The sequence below is a fragment of the Triticum aestivum genome, chromosome 5D (assembly GCF_018294505.1).
Source record: "Triticum aestivum cultivar Chinese Spring chromosome 5D, IWGSC CS RefSeq v2.1, whole genome shotgun sequence".
NCBI lineage: Eukaryota > Viridiplantae > Streptophyta > Magnoliopsida > Poales > Poaceae > Triticum > Triticum aestivum.
In genome coordinates this window covers 116,720,725-116,732,325 of record NC_057808.1, presented here as the reverse complement: position 1 = coordinate 116,732,325, position 11,601 = coordinate 116,720,725, and the positions used below count along the sequence as shown (strand labels likewise).

The 11,601-nt window shown below is 43.8% G+C and overlaps 2 protein-coding genes across 2 annotated transcripts; both read right to left on the bottom strand.

Annotated features, from left to right (window-relative positions):
* Window positions 1–4,143: 4,143 nt before the first annotated feature.
* On the bottom strand, window positions 4,144–5,379 carry LOC123119781 (uncharacterized). Its single transcript, XM_044539705.1, has 2 exons — window positions 4,783–5,379; window positions 4,144–4,695 (listed from the first exon to the last, which is right to left on the bottom strand). Exons 1-2 carry the CDS (start codon window positions 4,925–4,927, stop codon window positions 4,355–4,357), a joined length of 486 nt encoding a protein of 161 aa, XP_044395640.1. The 5' UTR covers window positions 4,928–5,379; the 3' UTR covers window positions 4,144–4,354.
* Window positions 5,380–5,750: 371 nt separating this feature from the next.
* On the bottom strand, window positions 5,751–11,399 carry LOC123119780 (uncharacterized). Its single transcript, XM_044539704.1, has 7 exons — window positions 10,844–11,399; window positions 9,143–9,334; window positions 8,715–8,987; window positions 7,674–7,776; window positions 6,943–7,061; window positions 6,665–6,832; window positions 5,751–6,563 (listed from the first exon to the last, which is right to left on the bottom strand). The coding sequence occupies exons 1-7, from the start codon at window positions 11,207–11,209 to the stop codon at window positions 5,952–5,954; spliced, it is 1,833 nt and encodes a 610-aa protein (XP_044395639.1). The 5' UTR covers window positions 11,210–11,399; the 3' UTR covers window positions 5,751–5,951.
* Between the last annotated feature and the right edge of the window lie 202 nt (window positions 11,400–11,601).

Here is an 11,601-nt window from a genome sequence, read left to right as displayed (position 1 = left end):
TTAAAAGGGGTTAATGGAATGGAGCATGTTTTGGACCATGTGCCACGAAAGGCCGCACACGTGCTACACACTGATGTATTCAACGAGTATATATCCTTGACCGACAAGCCAGGGTAATCTTTGGAAATTTCATTGTGACAAGGATAGATCATTGAAATTGTTGGTTTTCAACAAGAAATGGCTAGTAAGCATGAGTCACCAGCTCGTGTTGACTACGTCCCCCTTTGTACACACCGTCTGTCGGTCCTACCGATTGAATGGTCCAGTGAAGTGTTCAGATCATGGCGACAGGGATGGTTTTCTGCCCCCGACATTGTGAAAAGTCCATTGAACCTTATCATTTAGAGGAAGGAGAAGTTGTAATAAGGTTTCCGTAGGTCAATCCACGAAAGGATCATTGTCATGACCTTGACCAAAATAGACCGCGCATGCGTCATCCAATCCACCGGTGACGGCACCATCCATCACTCGTCCAAGTCCTTGACCGCCTCCCTCCTCGGAGTGGGGGCTTGGGGTAAAAGGTGTCCGACGAGATGAACATGTCTCTCTCGACGCCCTATTCAGAAGAGGACGTCAAAACTATATTGTTCTAGATGTTCCCAACAAAAGCTCCAGACCCAGATGGTTACTAGCGCATTTTTTTAGCGCCACTTGGATGTGTGTAGGAAAGAAATCACAAGTGCAGTTCTCAGAATTGTGAAGGGGGGGGGAGTGTTGAGTCCATCAATGAAACAATACTTCTTCTTATTCTTAAGGTAGCAAATCCCTCTCTGCTCTCCCAGTTAGACCTATCAGTTGGTGCAACATTTTGTACAAGATTTCCCCTAAGGTCATTGCAGACCGTCTAAAGGTCATCTTGTTTGAGATTATTTCTGCTGAACAATCTGCTTTTGTTCCTGGACGACTAATTACAGAAATATATTATTTCAGCATACGAGTGTTTGCATTTTATGAAAAGAATCGGGGTGAAGAAAAATTGTTATGCAGCTCTCTAACTGGATATGATGAAAGCATGATAGAGTTGAGTGGGCTATTATGCTAACACTAGCCTTCGGTCGGCATTGGGTTTCTGTGATCATGGGAATTGTCAGGTCAGTTCATTTTTCAGTTCTTTTTCAATGGTAAAAACTAGATGAATTCAAACCATCACGGGGAATTTGACAGGGAGATTCGATTTCCCCCCATCTTTTCTTCATAAGAGTGGAGGGTCTTTTGTGTCTATTAAAATACAACCAATCATCTAATTTGAGTGGGATCAGCGTGGCCTCATCGGCTCCATCGATGAACCATCTCCTATTTGCATATGATAGCATGTTGTTCATCAGGGTAACTATGCAATGACGGTGGAGGTTTCAAACTTGTTGAACCACTATTGTCAAGCTTCGGGTCATAGGGTAAATAAGGACAAATCTTCCATCTTCTTCAGTAAAGGTTGTCCCAATGGTACTCGAGAAACCGTGAAACAAACTCTTCAAGTCCCAAATGAATCTCTAAATGAGAGATATTTAGGCATGCCAAGTGATGTTGGGCATTCAAAAAATGGCACTTCCAAATTTTTAGAAGATAGAATTTGGAGTGAGATAAAAGGACGGATTGAAAAAGTGTTATCTGCTGGTGGGAAAGAAGTATTAATTAAGTCGGTGGCCCAAGCAATCCCAGTTTATTCCATGGCTTGCTTACGACTTCCTCGAGGCTTATGTGAGCATATCAACTCATTGATTTGGGGTTTCTGGCGGGGGAGCAAAGATGGCAAAAGGAAAACCCACCAGCTGTGTTTGGAGGTAATGACCAAATTCAGGGGGGGTTGACTTTCGGGATTTGTAGCTCTTCAACTTAGCACTATTGGCTAGACAAGCGCGGCGTTTGCTGCAAGGCCCCACATCTTTGAGTGCACACATACTAAAGGCTATTTATTACCCAACACCAACAATTTGAGAAGCAAACCCTGGCTCTAATCCTTCACAGGTATAGTGTGCAATAGTGGACGAACGTTACACTCTTAGACAAGGATTTAGCAGGAGTATTGCTGATGGCCAGTCCACACATATATAGGACTGCAATTGGATCCCTAGGTAGCTGTTGCTTCAATCGCTCATGCCACTAGCACTGAACCCACCACAGCCGGTTCATGATTCATGAATTGAGAAATCACACAGATGCCACATGTACTACCAACTTGGTGTGCCAGGTTTTATTGCCGATGGATGCGGATGCCATCCTCAACATCCCACTGTACTAGTGGCATAACAGATTTCTGGTCCTGGCATTCGGAGCCTAAAGGGTTTTTCACCATGAGATATGTGTAACGGATGTTGGTTGATACAAAATCAGGAGAGAAAACTGATTGGATGGTGTAGCTGCGTTCAAGTTGAAGGTGTTCATCTGGCGTTTGGCACAACAGTCGCTTCCCATGGCTAATCTTTTGGGACACATCACATGGCTACGAGAAATATGTGCACACTATTTAGGCGGGATGATTCATGGCACCAGTCGCTCCTTGACTATTTGATGGCTCGTTGCACATGGGCATTGGCTGATGCGATCTTGACTGCAAGCATGCCAGCGTGTACCGAACCAAATGCAAAAAAGCTCTTTTTCACAAGTGCAGTTCTTAAGTATGATCATCTCTCTTTGGGCAATTTGGTTTTCTAGAAGAAAGGCCATCCATGGAACATCTTTCAGAGTCCATCTTCAACGCATCAATTCATGAAAATATATATGGCAGAGGTAAGACGCTGGAGAAGCGATTGTTTCAAAGCCCATAATCACACATGAGACTCGCAATAAATGGCTTCCACCCTAGCTGTATCATGCAAAAGTAAATATTGATGGGTCCTTTGCCCGAGCGGGCACAAGAGGTGCGACAGTGACATTCTACAGTGACTAGAAGAACGCCCGTGCGTTGCAACGGGTCTACATTAACTTTAAGAGTTCAATATTAATAATATTCTCATACATATCAAGTGACATTGGCGATCTTTTTTATCATCAAATCCTCACACACACTCTCTCTCCCTCCCTCTTCCTCACTCTCTCTCCCCTCTCCCTCTCTCTCTCTAACACACACACACATCCATCTTATTGGGTACAGGACCATAATTCATCTATTTCACACACACACGCTAGTGCATAACAATATGGATTATGTGTATTATATTTGCCACCACAACTGAGAGAATTAATTTCATGTAAATCGGCCAGCCACAGCTCCAAGAATACGCGGAGGAGGTGGCCCGGGTCGGCGTCGGCACCGTCCGGCGCGGGCCACGGGCCCGCTTCCAAGTGCGTCTGCGCGCCGGCGCCCACGCCGAGTCCTTCAAGTGCCGCTTCCACCGCACCAACTCCCAGGGCCACGGCCACAGCCAGGGCCAGGGAAGCCGCCCTTCTTCGCCCCCTTCACCGGCCGCGGCCAACGCGGTGCCACGGCACCCGGCCTCGCCGTCCTTGTCCTCCGGCACCGTCGCAACCCAGTGACGCAGCCCAAGCATCGGCCTCAAGAATCAAAAACGCTCGACAACGGAGAGGGAAGGGAATATCATATATTTGTCATAAGAAGGGGAGTTTATTTACTGCTCCCTCGATGTATTGTTTCCTTTGTTTGGAGATTGATTACCATCCGTGAGTTAAGGTAAGGTCAACATGATTGAGCGATTTTTCTGAAAATCAATTATTTGTTTTCTAATTAATGTGATTGAGTGATTGAAGGTAAGGTTAATTAATTTAGATTTGATCTTTATAGATTGTTCGTGATTGATTCTACATTACTAAATAACTTGCGCCAGTATGGAAAGTTCTGATTTGTTCAGTTTTTTTTGTTGTGTGAGAGGATGACGCGAAAATAAACCGATGAAGTGGGGGAGGGGATGAAAAAAAATCTACGAAAAAAACCCAGCAAAGATGGGAGGAGGTACCAACAAAAATCATGGGAGGTGGGACGAAAAAAAACCTGAAAGCGAGACTACCAACTGCTCCATTAGGAGTAGAGATATTACTGGAGCATATGTAGTTGTTGTCAAAGATATCCAGGACCCATCTTGCTTAGAAGCTTTGGTGTGTCGGGAAGGCTTTTCACTAGCGGAGATCTGAATCTCAGGAACATAGTGATCACGGGGTGCTTATGGAGCAATCATCAGAGGGATTGCGGAGTAGAAATCATCTTTTGACAGTTGCCTTTTTTATTCATGAGCGTACAAACTTTAATTTCAAGGTCCATGGCCTTGCAAAGGACACGTCGTCTTTAGGTACAAGACGCCATATTTGGCCTGGTCATTCCTACGACCCTATTTCTGTACCTTTAAACATTCTTGCTTCCAAGTAATAACGTTGCGTGTGTTTGCGTAAAAAAAAGCTACGATCACACCAGGCACTCCGGCGAGGCGTTATCGAGGGTGAAGTCGAGCTGCGTCTTGGCGGCGTAGGTGAACGTTATGGGCTTGTCCTTGAAGATCAGCCAGCCGCTGTTGATGAGGCAGTGCCCTTGCTTTCGGCTGAGCAGGCGGAGCTTGGTCGTGTCCGGGATCACCGCGTTCACCTCGCCGAGGTTGCAGTACATCACCACGGCCCCCTGCGGGCACGAGCACGTGTTCTCCACCGTCACGCTGTACTCCGGCACATTCCGGACCAGCCGCCCCGTCAACACCGACGAGACGCGGATGTCCTCCAGTTGGCACGGCCCGGCGTCGCCAATAGCATGACCTGTGGACACATCAACGGCACATAAGATCCAAGGATCGGTGAGATTAAACTGCGACGACGACCAAGTATTACATTGTTCTTGCGTACCTGTATGGAGAAGAGCTGCAACGAAGAGCAGGACCAGGATGCAGGCCTTGGACGCCATGCCTGTAATGTAGGAGTAGTCTTTGATGTGATGAAGATTGATTAGGGTAGCTTGGCCAGCTACATATAGAGCTCCCGGCTCATACATACAGAGATCCCGAGATGATATGCAATATCTTACCAGTGTTATTTTTTATCTTAACAAAATTAAGGTCGTGAGGTTGTTCGGTAAGTAAATTATCTCCTACAGAATCGGTGCATTAATTCCTTCTATCTTCAGGGCTATTAGTGATCCTCCCGTTCAGGAAATGATATTCTCTCCATAATTAACATGATCCTCCCGTCTAATGCTCAATGATAGTACTTCACATAATTAATGTGATTCTCACGTCCGAAGAATGATACTCTCTATAATTAACGTGATCCTCTGTCCAACGGTAGATAACACTTTCCATAAATTAATGCATGACTATTTAACATGCATAGGTAAACTAATTAATTGCATGCAAATGTAGGCAGAGATTAGACAAGAGATAACTAGGGACGGTTCGCCTAAAGGGGTGCGCCTAGACCTAGGTCCCAAAAATCCGCACCGGATCACTTGGATATATAGGATTGGTTGAATAACCACACAAAGCTTCTAAATAGGAATTCAACCAAATTGTACATATATGATGAATACAATGATAACAGAAATCGAGCTAAAGAAAGCAGACAGTATGAAATGCATCACACATGATGAACAAATATCAAACACCGAAAAAAACAAGATCTGAAACAGATTCAGACAAATTGATGGATCTTAAACAGCTTCAGAACCAAATACCTTCTGAACAAACGGTTAAGATCTTCCAAATCATGGGTTAGCCAATCTAACTTATACTCCCTCCGTTCTGATTTACTCGTAATTTGAACTAAAACCACGACGAATAAATCGGAACGGAGGGAGTAGATGACTATTCACAGCCAAAAGCAACAACACTGCTGAATTACCGAAATCATCACTAGGCTTCTGCTCTTCGAGCTGATCCTGTTGATGGCAGATCAACAGAACAAAGTCAACTAAGGATTATACAGCTTCTGGATGCTAAGGTGCTAGCAAACCAAAGCAGATGCTCTCTCTTTCCGTGATCTGTACAACAACTATTCTGTACATCAGTGATCAGTCACTGCTACAACAAGTCCAGTTGGTCACTGTCCATGTCCTCCTTCGCAAGCTTCTCAATCAACAGCTCCATTGTCCTGATGTACTTGGGCATGTAATGTTCCCCTACCATGGACCTCCCCAGACGAATCTTGCTGTAGAGATGTCGAGGTGTCTGGTACAGGGTGACAACCTCCTCCCGGCTACCTTGCTCACTTGTGTTGGGCTCTTCTGCAGCTGGCAATGCAACCATGTGCAGTATTCTTCCTGGAGGGTATAGCTGGAGGGGATCTTCAGAAGGGCTTGACGATGACGGCTCCATCTGCTTGTTGGTTAAGGATTCTCTGACCTGTCCTTCGCTTGAACTTTTCAGAGGTGATTTGATGTCCTCTTTGTCGGTATCTTCACTATCTAATGGTTCAAGGTTTAACTCCCCAAAAGAAATTGAGACTAACTCTGCATCAGCCGCTCCAGTGTCGTTTTTTTCAGTTTTCACATCAACATCAGTTTGATTTGTAATGTACCGAGTATGTTTTGCAGGGTCAATAGTCCGCTTCCGTGCAGAAGAACATGACCAGCAAACAAGAGTAGAACGTTTCTTCGCAACACAGTTGACATCTTCTGAAGATCTGGTCTCAGCCTGGCAAATTCAAGTCATATGGCAAATAGTTCAGTAAGTAACAACACTGTCCATCTGTTTCAAGAACTAGTGCTTGAAGCAATATATTTGTTATTATGTACCTCGGAAGTGGGAGGCTGAAGCATATCGACATCTACAACTTTAGATTTTGGATCTGATACGAAGGGTACATGAGATCGCACGAAGCTCACAGAGCGATTGACGAAACCTAAGAATCTAGTCTGTTGAATTTGTTCACGAAGTTCATGCACCCATGATGATGCCATCACCTGCCATATTTCACTCCAACGATAAATATATGATATGTTTGACTAGGCAAAACAATTTACAGGAATATTTACTTCATGGTTTCCCACTTGACTATCATCCTGAGAGGTACCTCTGTACGGAGTTTGGCAGTCGAAACTCTACCAAGAGATGGCACTACATCATTTCTATTGACGATGGTCGTAATGAAGTCTTTACCCGACTCAGCCAAGTCCCATGTCATGCAAGCAGCTGAAAAGTAGCAGCAGAAGTGTTAATATCTCACACCTACTATGTGTGTAGATCACAAGTTTGCAGCATCAACAAAGAACATTGAGTTCCTTGCAGATGTTGAAAGCTCATACTTCAATCCAGAGTTAATTATCTTTTGGTTATCTACTCATAGTCCTTAGATATATAAATCAAAGGCTATCCTAAAACATCGATTGTCATCATCATTAAGCATACATGTGAAATCGTTGTTCATTTTTGCCGCTGTTTGGATTTCACTACACGATTAACACCGGATAGTTATTTTTTTCTAAACATGAATTGCAGGCCATATGCCTACAAACGCCAAAATATGACCATAAGAGACATATCATTAGAAGTTACTACTACATTTGTGCAAGGAGCCGATACGGCTTTTTAGTGAGGGAAAATTAACACATGGAAATGGAATGTTTTACTAGTATTAACATATACTCCCTCCGTCCGGAATTACTTGTCAGAGAAATGGATGTATCTAGACGTATTTTAGTTCTAGATACATCCATTTCATTTTTGCGACAAGTAATTCCGGACGGAGGGAGTATATAGTATTCAATGGCAAAACTTTTATACCCTTGGGCTTACAAGGCATACCTGGTCCAAATGCGATACATGTGGATGATAATAACTTGTCATTCTCACGCAGAATGTATGTCAATAATGCAGCGATACTGGCACCCATTGAATGCCCAATGATCTGGAATAACAAGATTGAGTTAGCAAATTGAATTGAAAAAAGGTCTAGAAGTCCAGATGCAGTGCACAAGTATCAAGCATCATATATTTCGACAAAACTCGATTAGCGGGAACTGCCACACTAGATGGAAGATGCATAAAGAACAAAATTATCTAGTTTGTTTTTTTGTAGAAAAGAAAATTATCTAGTTTGTAGGTTTGATAGATCTTAGAACACAAATATTTTATTTTCAAATGATCATTTTAATTTTTAGGGTCCACCAAAACAGATGTGGTTTTGATAGAAATGCGTTGCCTACCTAAGTAAACTAAAATAGGCCTTTAATATACTAAAACAAACTTGTAAGTATACGTCGGGAGAAAAAAAATGATTCAGGTTTACAAGGTATCCAAAGCATATTATCATATTCATTAGCCCAAGTTATTTCATTGCGAAGTGTTTATTTCCAGTAGTGACTACGTACTTGTGTAGAGTGTATGAGCCAGAAATGCACTGCTTACCTAAGGAAATTTGTGCCTGTCCTTCTCAGCACTGGAAAAGCTGAAGAAGTCGATAAGAGAATCTTAATTTTCCGAATACGTCACTGTTTCTAAATAAGCTGCACGCTCAGATTTTCCTACCTCAACAGGATATTTGGTTGTTACAAGGTGCAGTTCATATAAATCCAAAAGGTGTGTCAAGGTCAATCTAGAAGGAGAGAAACCTTGTTTGGCAGTGCATCCCTGTCCTAAGTAGAGATCTCAGGAAATCTATAATCTGCATCTCTGTCCTAAGTTGATGATTACCACTGTTTTTTGTGTCTGGGTTTTTTAGAATAAAACGTTCTAATTGCAAGCATCTTTCAAGAGCATCTTCTTTTGGCAATACATAATGCTTAATTTTCTGTAAGCAGACCATCGAAAGACCATCTGTAGAGTCAGAAAACTGAAATATATTACCGTAATTCTGTGGTCCGGGAATTGCTTTACTGCTTTACTGAGGCAAGGAATGGCCTGATTTGCAATCCAGCGAGCCGCTGTAGCCATTCCACAATGTGCATACCCCAGCACCAGGTTGGATACACAGCCATCTTTAGCCACAACATGATGAAATGGAATGTCTGCTCCAGTTGCTGCTGTCAACCGTTCCTTAACACTAATAGCCCCCCGAATGAAAAGGAGAAAGCATTTGGAGTCTCTATCACGGACAACTGTGAAAGCAGGCTTCAGAAACTGCACAGAAGAACATAATTTCAACCGATTTGTCCTGATTTATAATCTGTACTGAATAGAACAGAAAAATTATCGGTTCAACAAGTTAAGTACAGTATGTAATAAAATCAGAGTACATAATGTAAAAAATGGAGTGTTGACTGGTACTTACGCACCCTCGCCTTAGATTTCTTAATAAGAACATCACTCTGATCAAATCCACCAAATTCCAAAAACACTTTGTATGGCTTCTTTGAGAAATACATGCATAACTTCATATATCTGAGTAATGAAATCAGCTCCTCTCTTGCCCCAGTCCCTCCCAATCGTACAGAATCACTCCCGGCATACTCATGCTGCAGATTACCCTGATAAAGTAAAACAGTACGTCATATGGATGTTAACATATGTACTACTTCACAAACATGAGCTGGTAAAAAAGGGAAGACCGACACAGAAATAGTGTATTCTTCTGATTCTTCCGAGTGTAAAATATCTCAAGCAGCTAAAAGTGCCTAGCTGCTTTTCTTTAGATCTAATCTAACAACTGCTTCAAATCTAGCAACTGCTTTACTTTAGACCGCTGGAGCTTAAATTAATTATAGTAGCTATCAGTGTTAGTGCTCTATTCCGTGAAGTATAAACAAATATCTTATTTAGACGGTGGAGTAGGATTTAAGGGGAAAGCTAAACCTTAGTAGCCCCAATGTAATGAAAACTAAGAATTTCTCTAGTCCAAAAGAAAAAAAAGAATTGCATGCTTTAAGTGAACCGAATAGGAAAATCGAAGAAGCACTACCAAATATGGAGATCCAAATGTGAAGCTGAACAACTAATTACTTTAGCAATTCCTTTAAATCAAAGGGAAAAAACCTAAAATAGGGGAGAAACAACAAATCATTAATTATTCATAGGAGAAGAACACTTTGACTTTTTGCAACCTAATCACCTTCAACGAATTAGACTGTTTATACAGGTTTTTCCAAATCCTGAACCAACTGGCTCACGTCGGTTTCTCCATGGTCCGTTCCTTCCCTAGATGCTTGACACCAGCAACAAAAGATGCACACACTTACTAGCAACAAATATCTTTCCTACATGCTTCACAACTAGCAAAGCATCAATCCAACAAAGAAATAGGCATTGCATTTGATCAGCTAACATGTTAGTTTTAGTGATAATCATCATATGTTCCCAGCATCAACCAACTAAATTTTCCTTAATCTTACTATTGAGCAAGACAAGCATGACAACCCATAATACTGGGTCATTCACCTTCTAAACTAGGCTCTCCAGAAGTTAAAAACCTCCTACAAATGTTACGATATATCTTAAGATTTCCAGGAGATCAACAAACCAAATCCCAACAATCATATAAGTATAAAACATCACGAAACATTTGCGATTGCCTCCTGCTACTCTTTTCTTCCATCCAGGCACGTGTGGTAAGCTATATAAATACAAAATAAACCTCGGAACTAACGACGCTGTAAATCGTAAGAAAAAAAACATACCGAATGAGAAATAACTTGCTAAGTATGGAAGTAATCAATTCACGGAAGAGAATATTTCGTTTCGTTTCCTTTGCTTGCAAGCAAGCAAGCAAGATAAGAAAGCCGTTTTCTCGAAAGTTGAAAGGGGATAGATAATATTCTCCTTGTCCATGTGAAATGTGAATCCAAACAAGATCAAAGAGACGGCGACAATCTTGACCACCGAGAATCCAACGGAAGCAACCAATCCCCTCCCCCGTACGCATCACCACAGCACCAAATAAATAAAGAAGAGAAAAATAAAATCTCGCGCAAGGACCAATTCTCGTCGCAGCGTGACGAGAGCCTTAACGGTAGCACTGGTGATCAGCACGCGCGGAGTACCTGCTGCCGCATGTAGTAGTTGATCCCGAAGGCGAGCTCCCCGAGGGACCACTTGCCGAGCGTCTGCCCGTAGGCGAACCGCACGGTCCGAGCGGCCCCCGCCACCGCCTCGCCCCACCCGTCCGGGGCCCGCTCCGGCCACCGACGCCCGCGCCTCGCGCGCCGCGCACGCCGCCTCCCCCGCGCCTCCTCCTGCCTCCGCTCCCTCTCTGCCGCGGCCTCCGAAACCGCGGAGGTTATCATCTCGTCCTCCATGGCGCCCCTGCCGCCAGCTGCCCCGTCGGCGTCCCGGCAGAGCCGCCCCGACAGCACCAGGTAGACCAGCACCGCCGTGCCCGCCGCCGTCGCCATCCCCGGCGACCCCATCGGAGCACGGGGCGCTCCCGACGCGCGCGAGAGAGGAGAGCTGCAGTCTCTGCAGAAGGGAGGGGGAGTCGCCGGGATTGGAGGCTGGAGGGCGCTGCTTCGGTTCGCGGGGGGAACGGCTAAATTGGAGGGAGGGTGAGGATACAAAGTCGCTTTTGCCCCTGGGGTTTTTGCTCCAGCTCGGGCCGTACGAGAGACAAGTTTTACTCCTATATATATACTTCTCCTCCAAGCACCAACGACTACTTTTTTATTCCCTTGCGAGAACACCAACAACTACTTGTTGATGAAGTCTAGGACACTGGGTCACAAGTTAGACCCCAAGCTTAATCTTGAATCCAAGCCTCGCATCTGAATGTCTTCAAGCAATGGGCGGAGACTCCTTAAACAAC